This window comes from Corvus moneduloides, chromosome 13 (assembly GCF_009650955.1).
Source record: "Corvus moneduloides isolate bCorMon1 chromosome 13, bCorMon1.pri, whole genome shotgun sequence".
In the NCBI taxonomy this organism is placed as follows: Eukaryota; Metazoa; Chordata; class Aves; order Passeriformes; family Corvidae; genus Corvus; species Corvus moneduloides.
In genome coordinates, this window is record NC_045488.1 from 19,103,599 (window position 1) to 19,120,679 (window position 17,081).

The 17,081-nt window shown below is 63.7% G+C and overlaps 3 protein-coding genes and 1 long non-coding RNA gene across 5 annotated transcripts in view; 1 reads left to right on the forward strand and 3 right to left on the reverse strand.

The window, feature by feature from the left end:
- Window positions 1–1,291: 1,291 nt before the first annotated feature.
- Window positions 1,292–4,875, reverse strand: ISLR (immunoglobulin superfamily containing leucine rich repeat). Of its 2 annotated transcripts, none has more exons than XM_032123008.1 (2): window positions 4,779–4,875; window positions 1,292–3,543 (listed from the first exon to the last, which is right to left on the reverse strand). In XM_032123008.1, exon 2 carries the CDS (start codon window positions 3,532–3,534, stop codon window positions 2,287–2,289), a length of 1,248 nt encoding a protein of 415 aa, XP_031978899.1. In that variant the 5' UTR covers window positions 3,535–3,543; window positions 4,779–4,875; the 3' UTR covers window positions 1,292–2,286. The 2 variants fall into 2 exon arrangements, with proteins under 2 accessions (XP_031978899.1, XP_031978900.1); XM_032123009.1 differs by having other exon boundaries at window positions 1,292–3,591; window positions 4,779–4,873.
- A 35-nt stretch (window positions 4,876–4,910) lies between these two features.
- On the forward strand, window positions 4,911–9,089 carry LOC116450471. Its single transcript, XR_004242800.1, has 11 exons — window positions 4,911–5,453; window positions 5,732–6,003; window positions 6,058–6,220; window positions 6,279–6,463; window positions 6,518–6,720; window positions 6,779–7,126; window positions 7,181–7,325; window positions 7,413–7,459; window positions 7,605–7,760; window positions 7,844–7,901; window positions 8,097–9,089. It is a non-coding gene; the product is annotated as an uncharacterized LOC116450471 (long non-coding RNA).
- Window positions 9,090–10,855: 1,766 nt separating this feature from the next.
- On the reverse strand, window positions 10,856–14,572 carry LOC116450587 (basic proline-rich protein-like). Its single transcript, XM_032123200.1, has 5 exons — window positions 14,566–14,572; window positions 12,699–14,310; window positions 11,836–12,357; window positions 11,437–11,657; window positions 10,856–10,965 (listed from the first exon to the last, which is right to left on the reverse strand). Exons 1-5 carry the CDS (start codon window positions 14,570–14,572, stop codon window positions 10,856–10,858), a joined length of 2,472 nt encoding a protein of 823 aa, XP_031979091.1.
- Window positions 14,573–14,663: 91 nt separating this feature from the next.
- Window positions 14,664–17,081, reverse strand: part of LOC116450599 (immunoglobulin superfamily containing leucine-rich repeat protein 2-like) — a 2,956-nt gene continuing 538 nt past the window's right edge. The window contains exon 2 of the mRNA XM_032123233.1: window positions 14,664–16,858. Coding sequence (XP_031979124.1) covers window positions 14,729–16,852 — 2,124 coding nt within the window. The 5' untranslated portion in view covers window positions 16,853–16,858 and the 3' untranslated portion in view covers window positions 14,664–14,728. The remainder of the gene's footprint in view (window positions 16,859–17,081) is intronic.

Genomic DNA, 17,081 nt, shown 5'->3' on the forward strand with positions numbered 1-17,081 from the left:
CCAAATCCGCATCTTCATCCCTCCCATCCCTCTCCACGCCCATCCCGGAGGTTTTGGGACCGATGCTTAAAACCACGGATAATTCCCATAAAACCCCGGCCGAGGGGGAGGAATTCCCTTTTCCAAAGCTGCCGTGAGAGGAGGGCAGAGAATTCCAGGCCTGGATGGAATTGTTTTAATCCCTGTCCCTAGTCCTGTTCCCAGCGCTGGAATTTCGGGAATAAATCCCAGCATCCCGCAATTCCCAGGGATAAAACCGAGCTGAAAGGTCGGATCCTGGGAAAACGAACCCGAAACTTCCATTGGGGCCACGGGTTTTTATCCCATGACGGGAAAAATTTATGGGAATCCAGGAGCTCCGGGATCTTCCTGGGATGTTTTCACCTCGGGACCCCCTCAGCCGCCTCTTCCCTTTTTCCCTAAAATCTGGGAATTGTGGGGCTGGAGAGCTCCGGGCTTGGCTTTTCCTGCTTCTTTTGGGATCAGGCTGCTGCGAGCAGGGCTTGAGGGGTGGAGAGGGATTTTGGTGTTCCCAAAATCCCAGCAATGGGGTTTCCTTCCAGGATTGGGGTGGGGGAGGGGAGGGGAAATTTGGGAGAGCTGAGGGGATTCTCCGGCACTGGGAAGGATTTGGGGATGTTCCAGCGCCGGGAAGGATTTGGGAAAGCTGAGGGAATTCTCCAGCACTGGGAAGGATTTGGGAAAAGTGGGGAGATGCTCCAGCACTGGGAAGGATTTTGGGAAAGCTGAGGGAATTCTCTGGCCCTGGGAAGGATTTGGGAAAGCTCCGGCACCGGGAAGGATTTGTGGGATCTGGGAGGATTCTCCGGCACTGGGAAGGATTTGTGGGATCTGAGGGGATGCCGTGGGACAGGGAAGGATTTGTGGGATCTGGGAGGATTCCCTGGCACTGGGAAGGATTTGGGGATGTTCCAGCACTGGGAAGGATTTGGGAAAAGTGGGGAGATGCTCCGGCACTGGGAAGGATTTTGGGAAAGCTGAGGGAATTCTCTGGCACTGGGAAGGATTTGGGAAAGCTCCAGCACCGGGAAGGATTTGTGGGATCTGGGAATGCCAGGAGGTGTCCCCTGATCCAGCCGGGTCTGTGGGATTCATGGGACCCCCAGGAGCTGCTGGCTCGGGGGGATTTGGGGTTTTTGGGGGATTTTTTGGGGGATTTTGGGGTGCACAGAGCAAGAGGAGCTCGGCTGGCTTAGGGCAAAAAAAAAGGAGTTTATTAAAGGTGTTTAAAAAAAGTCATTCTTAATTACAAGTAATTCTTAATTAAAGGTAATTCTTAATTAAAGGTAATTCTTTATTACAGGTAATTATTTATTACAGGTAATTCTTTATTAAAGGCACTTATAAAAGGTAATTATTAAAAGTGTTTATTCCAAGTGTTTATTAATTAAAAGTAATTATTGGCATTTCTTCCAGGTATTTATTAATTAAAGGCATTCATTAAAGCCAAGGCCAGGGGGCTGCAGGACATGCCCAGATCCCAGGGGGAATTCCGGCACCGGATCCCGATCCGGGGCTGATGAACATTCCCAAATGCCCCCCTCCGAGGGGTTCCCCGGAATTCCTGGAGAAGGAATGTTTATCCCGCCGGGAATGCTGAGGCCCCTGGGGAGTGGTTATGGCTTAAAGGCAGCTCAGCTCTGCTTTTCCCCATTTTCCCTCCATCCCGCTGGGTTTCCCACCGGGAATGGTTTGGGAATCTTTGGCTCAAGCCTTCCCCAGTGGGTCCAGCCCGGATGGGTTTTTAGGATGGCAGCGAAGGGTTTGGAATTCCTGTGGCATTCCAGGGGCTCGGAGGGGTTCGGGGATGCTGCCAGCATCCGACAGGGAGAAAATCTGGGAATTTCTCCATAAAACTGCCCATTCCAAGGCCGTGGCTCCATCCCCATCCTGCTGTCCCCATCCTGCTCCCATCCCAGGCCCCCATTCCCAGGGGGAATGGATTTCCAGGGGATTTTATCCTCGGATCCCTCCCCGGTGGCAGCCGCGGCGGCTCCCGGCTGCCTCTGGCATTGTCCCCTTTGCCACACGTGGATCTCGGCAGGGAGAAAAGCGGGATGTGGCGCATTGGGACCGCCGGGAAGCGGCAGCAGATCCCAGCCGGATCCAGCTGGGATCTACCTCAGGAAGGGCTGCACCACCAGCCCCTGGGCCCGCGGTGGCCCCCTCGGGTTCCGGAGCGCTCCCGGATCCCAGAAGCTCAGCAAAGGCACTACGAGAGGAAAAACTATGGAAAAACGGGGATCCGGGAGGCGCTGCCCCCCTTCACCAGCAGAGCAGCAGCCCCAGAGCCAGCAGAATTCCCAGGCGGATCCGCGGCTCGGCCGCTCCCGCGCCGCTCCGCGCCTCCCTGGGCACGTGGTAGACGATGACCAACTTCTCGCCCATGCCCGAGGGATCCAGCTCGTCCCCCTTGGCACAGCTGTGCCCACCGGGGTGCCCGGCGTGGGGGTCATCGCGGGGCAGCTCCTCGGCCGGGTTCCCGGAGCCGGCCAGCGCCACGTTGACGGACACATCCCGAATTCCCACGTCGTTGACGGCCAGGCAGGTGTAGGTGCCCTCATCCTCCTTGCCGAAGTCGGGGATGGCCATGGTGCCGTTCTTGAAGGCCAGGAAGCGCTGCCGGCCCGCCTTGGCGCTGCCATCCCGCGCCACCGTGGGCCCGTGGATGTCCACTCGCCGGCCGGCCGTCCGGATTTGCCAGTGGATCTCCGGAGGCGGGCTACCGGCCACGCTGCAGTGCAGGGTCAGCGTGAGGCCGTCCCGAGGCGTGGCGTTGGCCAGGCTGGACAAATAGGTCAGCTGGGCCGAGGGGGCCACGCAGAGCTGAGCGGGGATGTCGGTGACCGCTCGGCCGCGCAGCCGGGCCGGCGCGGCGCACAGCGTGGAGCCGGCCCTGGAGATGACCACCGAGGTGCCGTCCGCCCACTCCTTGAGCCAGAAGAGCTTGCAGGAGCAGTTGAAGGGGTTGTGGAAGAGCTGCAGCTGCGCCAGCGCCGGCAGAGCCTCGAAGGTGCCCTGGGCCAGCGTGGTGAGCTCGTTGTCGTTGAGCCACAGCGAGCGCAGCTCCCGCAGGCCGCGCAGGGCGTCGCGGGGCAGCCCCGCCAGGCGGTTGTTGCTCAGCTTGAGGATCTGCAGCGCGCTCAGGTTGCGCAGGTCCTGCCAGGGGAACTCGGCCAGCCGGTTGTGGCTCAGGTCCAGGTTCTTGAGCTGCAGCAACGCCGAGAAGGTGCCCGGCTCCACGGCCGCGATGTGGTTGTAGCCCAACCACAGCGACTGCAGCTCGGGCACCTCGGCCAGCGAGCCGCGGCTCAGGTGGCCCAGGCGGTTGGCGGAGAGCGTCAGGATGGTGACGTTGGGCGACAAACCCCGCGGGACGTCGCGGAGCTCCCGGTAGGCGCACTCGGCCAGCAGGCGCCCGTTCTTCTTGGTGGAGCAGGAGCAGGGGCTGGGACAGGCCAGGCTCGGTGACAGGAGCGTCGCCAGCGCCAGGCAGCGCAGCAGCGGCTTCATCCTGCCGGCCTGCCGGGAACACAGACGGGGAATGAGGGGATGCGGAGCCGCTTTGCCCTGCCAAACGAGGAAGAATTCCGGCTGGAAAAGGCCGTTTGGGATATTCCCTAATGGGGCCCAGGCGTCTCCTCACCACCAAGCCCGGCCTGAGCGGGGGGGAGCTTCCCCCCTCAAGCCTCTCCTTCTCCCTCTGGAAAACGCCTTTTCCGGGCTGGCGATGAAATCCCACCCTCGGAATGTTGTTTGGGATGTGAAGTGGGAGTCGGGGGGTTCGGGAATGAGGAGGGATAGGGAGAGAGAAGCTCTTGCCCAACCGCAAACCGTGGAATCGTTGGGATTTCCAGCGGCCTCCCAGACCTCAGACCAACCCCCCCCCTCTCCGCCCGCCATGCCCTGCTCCAGATTTTCCCGTGTCATGGAAAAACCCGGCTCCTCTGGCGCTTCTCCTCAGCCAGGGGGGTGTGCGGTGGGTGGGAGGGAAGTGTTTCCACACTAACTCCTTCTTCCCCCTCTTCCATGCTTTCCCAAGGCGCTCCAATCCCGGCTCCGGAGGCCGTGTCCCACCGGGAAGAGGTTAATTCCCGCTCCTCCAGGAGCTGGCAGCCAGACCCCTTTGTCTCAGCCTCGCAGGAAAATTTCCCTGCTTCTTCCAGCTCCCAACCCTGCCATTCCCAGCGGGAGAGCGCGGGCGGGCGGGGGTGGAAAAGACGTTTTCTTGGGAATGCAGAGGAGGAATAAACCCGCGCCCATCAGGGGGAGGGCTCAAAGCGGGGCAGGAACGGAGGGAGAGACCCCGGGATTGGGATTGGGATTGGGATAGGGATTGGGATTGGGATTGGAGTGGTGGGGAAGGCACCGCGGTGGCTCTGGGGGATCCTGGAGGGGGGAAGCGGGGGGCTTGGTGACATTTTGGGATGCCCAGCAGGGGACAGACGCCAGATGTGGGGGGCGCAGGGATTGGGGAAGGGGGGATCCTGGAAGTTTTCGGCTCCAGGAGCTCCCAGCCCGCGCTCCGGTGCCATCCCAGCCCATCTCCGCCGGGGCTCCGGTCCCCGTCCCGCGGCGCGGGGGCGGCGTGAGCGGGGCCCGCACGCCGCATTCCAGAGCCGTGAATAAGCGCCCTGCCTCCTTCCTTCCCTCCTTTCCCCTCCTTTCCCCTCCTTTTCCCGGCTTTCCCCTCCTTTTCCCGGCTTTTCCCGGCTTTTCCCCGCTTCCCAAGCCCCCGCTCCCCCTTCCCCCGTCACCGGCGGATGGATCCCGCTTGTCCCCGCTCCTCTGGAATTCGCCACCGGCTCTCCCTGGGCCCTGCCCGGGCTTCTCCTCCTCCTCCTCCCGTCCCCTCCCCGTCCCCCGGGCCCGGTTTGTTTTCCATGGCACCGACCCCGCTCCTGCCTGCGGGGGCCCTTCCTCCGCCCTCCCGGCCCCCCCAAAACCCCGTCCGCTCCCCCCATCCCAGCGCCCCAAAATCCCTCCTCGCCCCCAAAACCTCTCCCCCCCCATCCCCGCCCCATAAATCGGGGTTTGTCCTCGCCACCCCCTGGGCAGGGCGTGGGTGGCCTCTGCAGGACACGAGGTGGCCTCCGGTGAGTTGTGACAGGGTTTGGGGACAGCGGGTGGCGGGGTGACCCCAGGGAGGGGCTGCGGGGCCGGGAAAGGGCGCGTGGGGCTCGAGGGGTGGAGCAGGGAGCAGGAGAAGGAGATTCCAGATCCACGGAGGTCACTCTGAGCTGTCCCTGCCCACAGAGGTCACTCGGAGGTGCCACTGACCAGGGAGGTCATCCGGAGGTGCCACTGACCAGGGAGGTCACCCGGAGGTGCCACTGACCACGGTGGTCACTCGGAGCTGTCCCTGCCCAGGGAGGTCACCCAGAGGTGCCACTGACCATGGAGGCCACCCGGAGGTGCCACTGCCCACGGTGGTCACCCGGAGGTGCCACTGACCACGGAGGTCACTCGGAGGTGCCACTGACCAGGGAGGTCACTCAGAGCTGTCCCTGTCCACGGTGGTCACTCAGAGGTGCCACCACAGAGGTCACTCAGAGGTGCCACTGACCACGAAGGTCACTCAGAGCTGTCCCTGCCCATGGAGGTCACTCAGAGGTGCCACTGACCAGGGAGGTCACTCGGAGGTGCCACCACAGAGGTCACTCAGAGGTGCCACTGACCAGGGAGGTCACTCAGAGGTGCCACCACAGAGGTCACTCAGAGGTGCCACTGACCAGGGAGGTCACTCGGAGGTGCCACTGCCCATGGTGGTCACTCGGAGGTGCCACTGACCAGGGAGGTCACTCAGAGCTGTCCCTGTCCACGGTGGTCACTCAGAGGTGCCACTGACCACGAAGGTCACTCAGAGCTGTCCCTGCCCATGGAGGTCACTCAGAGGTGCCACTGACCACGAAGGTCACTCGGAGCTGTCCCTGCCCATGGAGGTCACTCGGAGGTGCCACTGACCAGGGAGGTCACTCAGAGGTGCCACCACAGAGGTCACTCAGAGGTGCCACTGACCAGGGAGGTCACTCGGAGGTGCCACTGCCCATGGTGGTCACTCGGAGGTGCCACTGACCACGGTGGTCACTCAGAGGTGCCACTGACCAGGGAGGTCACTCAGAGGTGCCACTGACCAGGGAGGTCACTCGGAGGTGCCACTGACCACGGAGGTCACTCAGAGGTGCCACTGCCCACGGTGGTCACCCGGAGCTGTCCCTGTCCTGGGAGGTCACTCAGAGGTGCCACTGACCATGGAGGCCACCCGGAGGTGCCACTGCCCACGGAGGTCACTCGGAGGTGCCACTGACCACGGTGGTCACTCGGAGGTGCCACTGACCACGGAGGTCACTCAGAGGTGCCACTGACCACGAAGGTCACTCGGAGCTGTCCCTGCCCATGGAGGTCACTCGGAGGTGCCACTGACCAGGGAGGTCACTCAGAGGTGCCACCACAGAGGTCACTCAGAGGTGCCACTGACCAGGGAGGTCACTCGGAGGTGCCACTGCCCATGGTGGTCACTCGGAGGTGCCACTGACCACGGTGGTCACTCAGAGGTGCCACTGACCAGGGAGGTCACTCAGAGGTGCCACTGACCAGGGAGGTCACTCGGAGGTGCCACTGACCACGGAGGTCACTCAGAGGTGCCACTGCCCACGGTGGTCACCCGGAGCTGTCCCTGTCCTGGGAGGTCACTCAGAGGTGCCACTGACCATGGAGGACACCCGGAGGTGCCACTGCCCACGGTGGTCACCCGGAGGTGCCACTGACCACGGAGGTCACTCGGAGGTGCCACTGACCACGGAGGTCACTCGGAGGTGCCACTGCCCAGGGAGGTCACCCGGAGGTGCCACTGCCCACTGAGGTCACTCAGAGGTGCCACTGACCAGGGAGGTCACTCGGAGGTGCCACTGACCACGGAGGTCACTCGGAGGTGCCACTGCCCAGGGAGGTCACTCAGAGGTGCCACTGACCACGGTGGTCACTCGGAGGTGCCACTGACCACGGAGGTCACTCGGAGGTGCCACTGCCCAGGGAGGTCACTCGGAGCTGTCCCTGCCCATGGAGGTCACTCGGAGGTGCCACTGACCAGGGAGGTCACTCAGAGGTGCCACCACAGAGGTCACTCAGAGGTGCCACTGACCAGGGAGGTCACTCGGAGGTGCCACTGCCCATGGTGGTCACTCGGAGGTGCCACTGACCACGGTGGTCACTCAGAGGTGCCACTGACCAGGGAGGTCACTCAGAGGTGCCACTGACCAGGGAGGTCACTCGGAGGTGCCACTGACCACGGAGGTCACTCAGAGGTGCCACTGCCCACGGTGGTCACCCGGAGCTGTCCCTGTCCTGGGAGGTCACTCAGAGGTGCCACTGACCATGGAGGACACCCGGAGGTGCCACTGCCCACGGTGGTCACCCGGAGGTGCCACTGACCACGGAGGTCACTCGGAGGTGCCACTGCCCAGGGAGGTCACCCGGAGGTGCCACTGCCCACTGAGGTCACTCAGAGGTGCCACTGACCAGGGAGGTCACTCGGAGGTGCCACTGACCACGGAGGTCACTCGGAGGTGCCACTGCCCAGGGAGGTCACTCAGAGCTGTCCCTGTCCACGGAGGTCACTCGGAGGTGCCACTGACCACGGAGGTCACTCGGAGCTGTCCCTGCCCAGGGAGGTCACCCAGAGGTGCCACTGACCACGGAGGTCACTCGGAGGTGCCACTGACCAGGGAGGTCACTCAGAGGTGCCACCACAGAGGTCACTCAGAGGTGCCACCGACCAGGGAGGTCACTCAGAGGTGCCACTGACCATGGAGTCCACCCGGAGGTGCCACTGACCACGGAGGTCACTCAGAGGTGCCACTGACCAGGGAGGCCACCCGGAGGTGCCACTGACCAGGGAGGTCACTCGGAGCTGTCCCTGCCCATGGAGGTCACTCAGAGGTGCCACTGACCAGGGAGGTCACTCAGAGGTGCCACCACAGAGGTCACTCGGAGGTGCCACTGACCAGGGAGGTCACTCGGAGGTGCCACTGCCCATGGTGGTCACTCAGAGGTGCCACCACTGAGGTCACTCAGAGGTGCCACTGACCACGGAGGTCACTCGGAGGTGCCACTGACCATGGTGGTGACCCAGAGGTGCCACTGCCCACGGAGGTCACTCAGAGGTGCCACTGCCCACTGAGGTCACCCAGAGGTGCCACTGACCACTGAGGTCACCCAGAGGTGCCACTGCCCACGGTGGTCACTCAGAGGTGCCACTGCCCACTGAGGTCACCCAGAGGTGCCACTGCCCACGGAGGTCACTCCCCCAGCGCCACCTCCTCGTCCCTGCCGCCAATTCCCCAGGAAACTTTGGAAAACGGCCTTCCTGGGAATTCCATCCCGCCGATTTCCGGCCTGGGAATGTCGAGAGGGATCCTGGAGCCCCTCCCACCCCAAACTGGTCCAACTGGGGCGGCTCCAGCGAGGATCCCGGGAGGAGCCGGGAGGAGCGGGATCCCCCCTTCTTCCCGGGAAAAGCTCCATCCTCATCCTCCGGGATGCTTTGGGATTCCCAATTGGAATTTTTCCCGGGAAAAGCTCCATCCTCATCCTCCGGGATGCTTTGGGATTCCCAATTGGAATTTTTCCCGGGAAAAGCTCCATCCTCATCCTCCGGGATGCTTTGGGATTCCCAGTGGGAATTTTTCCCGGGAAAAGCTCCATCCTCATCCTCCGGGAGGCTTTGGGATTCCCAGCGGGAATTTTTCCCGGGAAAAGCCCCCTCTGGAAGCAGAGCCCCGCCCCCTCTTCCTGTGCCTTTGGGATCCCTCCTGGAGCGGAGCAAATCCCGGCCCGATGCCGCGAATTTCCCGGGAAATCCACGATTCCCTAATTAATGAGGCCGCGCTGATTGTTCTTTTCCCATTCCCGCCGCGCCTCGCGAGCGTGACGCTCGATTATTGGGAATATCCACAGGCGGGAGGGGAGGGAAACGCCTGGAGGAGCCTCGGATTCCCGGGATTTTGGGGGAATTTTTGGGGAGTTTTTTTTTTATTTTTTGGGGATTTAAAAAATTTTTTTATTATTATTTTTAGGGATTTTTTTGGGGATTTTTTGGGGGGATTTTGGGGGGAATTTTGGGGTTTTTTGGAGGGTTTTTTTTGATTCTTTTAATTTTTGGGGGGATTTTTTTGATTTTTAATTTTTTTTTTTTTTTTAGATATTTTTTGGGGATTTTTTTTTGGATTTTTGGGGGATTTTTTGGGATTTTTTGGGAATTTTTTTGGAAATTTTGGGGGACTTTTTGGGGACTTTTTGGGGATTTTTTGGGGTTTTTTGGGGGGATTTTTTTTTTTTAGGGATTTTTGGGGGGAGTTTTGGGGGGGTTTGGGGAGATATTTTTGGCATTTATTGGGGTTGGGGGGGGACTTTTTGGGATTTTTTTGGGTTTTTTTGGGTTTCTTTGGGGGGATGTTGGGAGGGACTTTTTAATATTTTTTAGGGATTTTTTTGGGATTTGGGGGAGATTTTTTGGGGATTTTTTTGGGTTTCCTTGGGGCATTCTTTGGGGTTTTTTTTTGGGTTTTGGGGGGATTTTTTTTGAATTTTTTGGGGATCTTTTGGGGTTCTTTTGGGGGACTTTTTTTTATTTTTTAGGGATTTTGGGGGGGATTTTTTGGGGATTTTTGGGGGATTTTTTTTTGATTTTTTGGGGATTTTGGGAGGGTTTGGGGGGGAGGAGTTTGGGGAGAAAAAGGCGCAGAAAAAAAAAGGGGGGGGGAGTTTAACGTGGGTTTTTTTAAAAAATAAATCTAAAATCCGCGGGGCGGGGGTTGCATGAATTAAATATGAAATGATATCAAATTAAAATGGGATTAAAAGGAAATTGAAAAAGTGGCAAAAAATTGGAGGCAAAAGGACGGAAATTGTATTTTTTAGAAAAAAATTAAACGCAAATGGTGGAAATTAGAGCGAAAGTGGGGGAAATTTTATGTAAAAATGAAAGAAATTCTGGGTAAAATGACGGGAATTTTATAAAAACATGAAAGAAAATCCGGATAAAATGATGGGAACGATCTAATAACGAAAGACAACGCAGATAAAATGCTAGAAATTCATATAAAATGATAGAAATCATGCATAGAGTCACATAAAATATATAAAATGATTGAAATCATGCGTAAAATCATACAAAAATATAGCTACAATCCAATAAATTATAGATAAAATGGTAGAAATGACATTAAAAATGAGAGAAATGACATCAAAATTATAACAATGATATAAAAAAAGAAATAAATAATTGATGGCACGAAATAAATTATTGATGCAATTAAATAAACTGCAGATAAAAATTAAATATGGCTAAAATGATGGAAATAATCCGGATAAAATGCTGGAAGCGCAGGCGAAATGATAAAAAGATAGAAAAAAATGGGTAGAAATTGATATAAAACGATAAAAAAATAGAAAAAAGCCAACAAAAACCAGACCTCAAACGACACAAACTCGCCAGAAAACCACAGAGATGAGACACAAAATCCCAAAAACCGCCTTAAACCCCCATCAATCCCATCCCTCCGCCGTTTTTCCACTCCAGCGGCCACCAGGGGAGAGCAGAATTCCCATTTTTCCCTCCGGGCTGAATTTCTTGGGATTGGAGCGCTTCCATTTCCCCCCCCCCCAGGAGCGCGGCTGCTTTTTTACGGCCGGAGAAATAAATGGAGCTTTTTCTGCCGGCGGCGAGCAGCCTTTGATTTCCTCGCCCAAAGGCTCCTGGGCGACTCCCTCGCGTCCCTCGTCGCCCCCCAAGCACCGAGGCGGCTCCGCTTTCAATCCCTTTTATTTCACTCTTTCACACACAGAAGCGCGCAGAAAGCAAAAAGCGCCCGCGGCTCTCGCCGGGAGCGGCCTGGGAGCCACCGTGGCCACCGTGGCGACCTCGGCTCGCGGCTCCGGGCGCGTCTGCGGCACAGACACTTGGCTACAAGGCTACTCTACCCAAAAACACATCGAGAGGGCCCCGCCGGCAGCGGGGATGGGGATCGGGGACGGCGCTTCGGGGAGGGCCCGGTGCTTAAAGGGGAGCGGAGCTGTCCCGGCTCGCCCGGTGCTGAGCGGGGAGAGCGGCGGGGAGCGCCGGGAGCCACCGGGGAGCACCGGGAGCCACCGGGAGATGGGGATGGGGATGGGGATGAAGGGACCGGGGACCGCCGGGAGCCACCGGGGATGGGGATGGGGATGGGGATGGGGATGGGGATGGAAGGGACCGGGGAGAGCCGGGAGCCACTGGGGATGGGGATGGGGATGGAAGGGACCGGGGAGCACCGGGAGCCACCGGGGAGAGCCGGGAGCCACCGGGGATGGGGAGGGAAGGGACCGGGGAGCACCGGGAGCCACCGGGGATGGAAGGGACCGGGGAGAGCCGGGAGCCACCGGGAGATGGGGATGGGGATGGGGATGAAGGGACCGGGGACCGCCGGGAGCCACCGGGAGATGGGGATGGGGATGAAGGGACCGGGGACCGCCGGGAGCCACCGGGGACCACCGGGAGCCACCGGGGACCACCGGGAGCCACCGGGAGATGGGGATGGGGATGGGGATGAAGGGACCGGGGAGAGCCGGGAGCCACCGGGGAGAGCCGGGAGCCACCGGGGGATGGGGATGGGGATGGGGATGGGGATGGAAGGGACCGGGGAGAGCCGGGAGCCACCGGGGATGGGGATGGGGAGGGAAGGGATCGGGGAGCACCGGGAGCCACCGGGGAGCGCCGGGAGCCACCGGGGATGGGGGTGGGGATGGAAGGGACCGGGGAGCACCGGGAGCCACCAGGGAATGGGGATGGAAGGGACCGGGGAGCATCGGGAGCCACCGGGGAGAGTCGGGAGCCACCGGGGATGGGGGTGGGGGTGGGGATGGAAGGGACCGGGGAGAGCCGGGAGCCGGAGAGCCGGGAGGCACCGGGGACGGGGATGGGGATGGAAGGGACCGGGGAGCACCGGGAGCCACCGGGGAGAGCCGGGAGCCACCGGGGATGGGGAGGGAAGGGACCGGGGAGCACCGGGAGCCACCGGGGATGGAAGGGACCGGGGAGAGCCGGGAGCCACCGGGGAGCACCGGGAGCCACCAGGGAATGGGGATGGAAGGGACCGGGGAGCACCGGGAGCCACCGGGGATGGAAGGGACCGGGGAGAGCCGGGAGCCACCGGGGAGCACCGGGAGGCACCAGGGAATGGGGATGGAAGGGACCGGGGAGCACCGGGAGCCACCGGGGAGAGCCGGGAGCCACCCGGGGTGGGGATGGAAGGGACCGGGGAGAGACGGGACCCACCGGGGAGCACCGGGACCCACCGGGGATGGGGATGGAAAGGACCGGGGAGCGCCGGGAGCCACCGGGAATGGGGATGGGGATGGAAGGGACCGGGAAGAGACGGGAGCCACCGGGGAGCACCGGGAGCCACCGGGAATGGGGAGGGAAGGGACCGGGAAGAGACGGGAGCCACCGGGGGATGGGGGTGGAAAGGACCGGAGAGCATCGGGAGCCACCGGGGAGCACCGGGAGCCACCCGGGGTGGGGATGGAAGGGACCGGGGAGCACCGGGAGCCACCGGGGAATGGGGGTGGAAGGGACCGGGGAGGGCCGGGGCCCACCGGGGATGGAAAGGACCGGGGAGAGACGGGAGCCACCGGGGATGGGGATGGGGATGGAAGGGACCGGGGAGCGCCGGGAGCCACCGGGGATGGAAGGGACCGGGGAGCGCCGGGAGCCACCGGGGATGGGGATGGGGATGGAAGGGACCGGGGAGGGCCGGGAGCCACCGGGGATGGGGATGGGGATGGAAGGGACCGGGGAGGGCCGGGAGCCACCGGGGATGGGGATGGGGATGGAAGGGACCGGGGAGGGCCGGGGCCCACCGGGGATGGGGATGGAAGGGATCGGGGAGCGCCGGGAGCCACCGGGAGACCGAGAGCAGTTCCCGGGCGTGGCGGGGACCGGGGAGCAGCAATATCCATCGGGGGATGGAGAGAACCGGCCGGGAGTGGCGGGGCCCTGGAATGTCGGCACCCATGGGGGAACGGGGACCGAGGAACCCCGGGATCCACGGGGAGAACCGCGCGGGGAGTGGCAGGGACCGGGAATCTCGTCAGCCGCCAGGGAAAATCGGGATGCACCCACCGGCGAGCGGCGGGGATCCACCGGCGAGCGGCGCGGGGACGGGGACGCCGAGGAGCGGCGGCGACAGCTCGGGGCTCGGTGGGGACAGCTCGGGGCTCGGTGGGACCGCTCCGGGGCTCGGTGGGGACAGCTCGGGGCTCGGTGGGGACAGCTCGGGGCTCGGTGGGACCGCTCCGGGGCTCGGTGGGGACAGCTCGGGGCTCGGTGGGGACCGCTCGGGGCTCGGTGAGACCGCTCCGGGGCTCGGTGGGGGCAGCTCCGGGGCTCGGTGGGACAGCTCGGGGCTCGGTGGGACCGCTCCGGGGCTCGGTGGGGACAGCTCGGGGCTCGGTGGGGACAGCTCGGGGCTCGGTGAGACCGCTCCGGGGCTCGGTGGGGACCGCTCGGGGCTCGGTGAGACCGCTCCGGGGCTCGGTGGGACCGCTCGGGGCTCGGTGGGACCGCTCGGGGCTCGGTGGGGACAGCTCGGGGCTCGGTGGGACCGCTCCGGGGCTCGGTGGGGACAGCTCGGGGCTCGGTGGGGACAGCTCGGGGCTCGGTGAGACCGCTCCGGGGCTCGGTGGGACCGCTCCGGGGCTCGGTGGGGACCGCTCGGGGCTCGGTGGGGACCGCTCGGGGCTCGGTGGGACCGCTCCGGGGCTCGGTGGGGACCGCTCCGGGGCTCGGTGGGGACCGCTCGGGGCTCGGTGGGGACCGCTCGGGGCTCGGTGGGACCGCTCCGGGGCTCGGTGGGGACCGCTCCGGGGCTCGGTGGGGACAGCTCGGGGCTCGGTGGGACCGCTCCGGGGCTCGGTGGGACCGCTCCGGGGCTCGGTGGGGACAGCTCGGGGCTCGGTGGGACCGCTCCGGGGCTCGGTGGGGACAGCTCCGGGGCTCGGTGGGACCGCTCGGGGCTCGGTGGGGACAGCTCGGGGCTCGGTGGGACCGCTCGGGGCTCGGTGGGGACCGCTCGGGGCTCGGTGAGACCGCTCGGGGCTCGGTGGGGACCGCTCGGGGCTCGGTGGGACCGCTCCGGGGCTCGGTGGGGACCGCTCGGGGCTCGGTGGGGACAGCTCGGGGCTTCGTGGGACCGCTCCGTGGCTCGGCGGGGCCGGACCGGGGAGCGACAGGAGAGAACCGGGGAGCAGAGGGGACTCACCGGGCACCGAGGAGCGGCGGGGACCCGCCGGGGACTGAACCGATTCCAGAAAAGAGAATTTTGGGCTCCCGGCCTTTTTGCTTTTGGGCGTTTTTCCCCGGTTTTTTTTCGTTGTTTTCCCCGGAGGGGGAAGCAAAGCCGCGGCTCGCGGGTGGCAGGGGCGGCCGGGGCACCGGGAATCGTTGTTGTTGTCGCCGAGCCGGGAGCCCGAAATGGAAACGAAATCGTGGGAGGCTCATCCCGGCGGCACCGAGCATCCCCGGGGGCCGAGGGCCAGGAGGAGGAGGAGGAGGAGGAAAGGCGGGGATCGCTCCGCTCGTTCCCGGAGGATTTTCCCCGGGCGGAGCGGGGGGTGGGCGAGCGGGGGGCGGTGGGGCCGGGGCCGGGGCCGGGGTCGGGGGGGGTTCGGGGGCTCAGCGGGGCCGCTGCCGGTAGTTGCCGTTGATCTCCGGCGAGATGGTGACGGCCTCGGCGCCCAGGGGCAGCTTGTCGCTGTACTCGGAGCGCACCTCGAACTCCTCGGCGCCGCCCTTGGACTGCGACTCGGCCATGGAGCTGGCGGCCACGCTCTCCTCCCGCTCCAGCTCGGCCGCGCCTTCTCCCTCCCTCCTGCGCCTCCACCGCGCTCCTTCTTCATCCTCCTCCTCGTCCTCCTCCTCGGCCTCGCCGGCCGGGCCGGGCTCGAAGTTCTTCTCGGACTCCAGGTAGGACGCGCGGGGGTCGAAGTCGGCGGCCATGCGCTTCTCCATCTGGTCGGGGTTCTGCGCCTTCATGATGAGCTTGTAGGGCTTGCCGTGCAGCTTGGCGAGCAGGTGGCACCACGTGGCGCCCAGCAGCGGCAGCGTGGCCAGCAGCAGCAGGAAGATGCTGACCACCACGATGATGATCAGCGACGGGATCTCCTTCTTGGTGCTGAACACCACCTGCACCTGGCACTCCTCGCCCAGGTAGCTCAGGCACACCGAGTAGTTGGTGCCGGGGTTCAGGCCCTGGAACCAGTACGAGTTCACGCCGGCCTCGATCCGCGACCACTGCACCAGGGCGTGGCCCCGGCGGCCCTGCTGGCACAGGTAGAGCACCCCGAGGTGGCCCCCGCCGGGCCGCGGCTGCGTCGGGGTGAGCTGGACGCGGGCATCGCGCTCCGCCACGTCCAGGGCGATGACGCCCAGCTCGAAGCTGTGCTGCTTGAAGTCGCCGCTCTGGTTGAAGGCGTGGTTGGAGATGTACTTGGTGCTGCTCGCCGCCGAGCCGCACTTCTTCTCCAAGGCTGGCGGCTCCAAAGGGACCCGGCCCTGGCCCTGCCCCTCGAGCTCCGTCCCCTCCTCCTCCTCCTCCTCCGCCGCCGCCGCCGCCGAGGGCCGGCTCTGCCGGGTGGGGCCCAGCGCTTTGCTCCTCTCCTCCGGGGTCAGCACGCTGTTCTTCGCCCCCTTGGCGCCGGGTTTCTTGTCCCCCGCCTGGCCCTTGCCGCCCAGCGGGTCCCTGCCGGGCTGCAGCGGGTATTTCTGCGCGCCCGCCACCGCCACGTTGACCGAGGTGTGGTTGCTGCCCAGCTCGTTGGTGGCCACGCAGGTGTAGGTACCCTCCTCGCGCTTACTCAAGTGCGGGATCACCAAGGTGCCGTTCTTGAAGACCAGGAAGCGCTCGGGCTCCTGCTGCTGGGGCTGCTCCTTCCCGGCGCTCTCCGGGGGGCTCCCGCTGAGCTCCAGGCTCTGGCCGGCCGTGCGGATCTTCCAGCGGAGCTCGGGCGGCGGCGAGCCGGTCACGGCGCAGTGCAGGCTCAGCGTGAAGCCGTCGAAGAGCTCGGCCGCGTCCAGGTTGGGCGAGTAGCTGAGCTGCACGGTGGGCGCGGCGCACTGCAAGTCCGGCACCTTGGCCAGCGGCACCCCCCGCAGGCGCTCGGGCAGCGCGCAGGCGATCGAGTCCTTCTCCGGGATGGAGATGAGCGTGCTCTCCATCCAGCGCTTCAGCCACTGCAGCGCGCACGAGCACTCGAAGGGGTTGTTGTAGATCTGCAGGTGCGACAGCGAGCCCAGCGAGTCGAAGACGCCCTCGGGCAGCGTGGCGAAGCGGTTGTTGTTGATGCGCAGCGAGCGCAGGTCCTTGAGCGTGCGGAAGGCGCCCTGCGGCACCAGGGCCATGCGGTTGTTGTTCATCTTGAGCAGCTGCAGCGCGCTCAGGTTGCGCAGGTCCTGCCAGGGGAACTCGGCGATCTGGTTGTGGCTGATGTCCAGGTTCTTGAGCTGCACCAGCACGGCCAGAGCGCCGGGCTCGATGGCGGCGATCTCGTTGTGCGCCAGCCACAGCGAGCTCACCTGGGTCACCTCGGCGAAGGCGCCGCGGGGCAGCGAGCTGATCTTGTTGGCCGACAGGCTCAGGGTGGTCACGTTGGAGGGCAGCCCCGCGGGCACGGCCTGCAGCTCCTTGTAGGCGCAGTCGGCGAACTGGTGCGCGTACTTGTCCACGCAAGCGCACGGCTCGGGGCACGCCCGGCCCGAGGCCAGCAGGGCGGCCAGCAGCAGGGCCAGCAGCGGGGCCATGTCCCCCTGGCAGGGGACAGCGCGGGGCTCAGCGCCGCCGCCCCCCGGCCCCGCCCGGCGGCAGGAGGAGGAGGAGGCGGCGGGGCCGCGCCCCATTGTCTGTGCCCGGCTCCCCCCACCGCTCCCGGCTCGAGCTCGTCCCGTCCTCGCCCTCTCTCTCCCCCGTCGCTTTCCTCCGCTTCCCGGCCGGCTCTTTGCACCTTTCTCACTCTCTTTTTCCCGGCTCCAT

What these genes read in the sequence shown, in the direction of transcription:
- ISLR (XM_032123008.1), bottom strand. Translation starts at nt 3,534, where the DNA reads ATGAAGCCGCTGCTGCGCTGCCTGGCGCTGGCGACGCTCCTGTCACCG.
- LOC116450587 (XM_032123200.1), bottom strand. An exon ending in CCGGTCCCTTCCATCCCCAT is followed by an intron (nt 11,658 to 11,835) that starts TCCCTGGTGGCT and finishes CCCATCCCCATC; the next exon opens with CCCCGGTGGCTCCCGGCTCT. An exon ending in ATCCCCATCCCCATCTCCCG is followed by an intron (nt 10,966 to 11,436) that starts GTGGCTCCCGGC and finishes TCTGTGCCGCAG; the next exon opens with ACGCGCCCGGAGCCGCGAGC.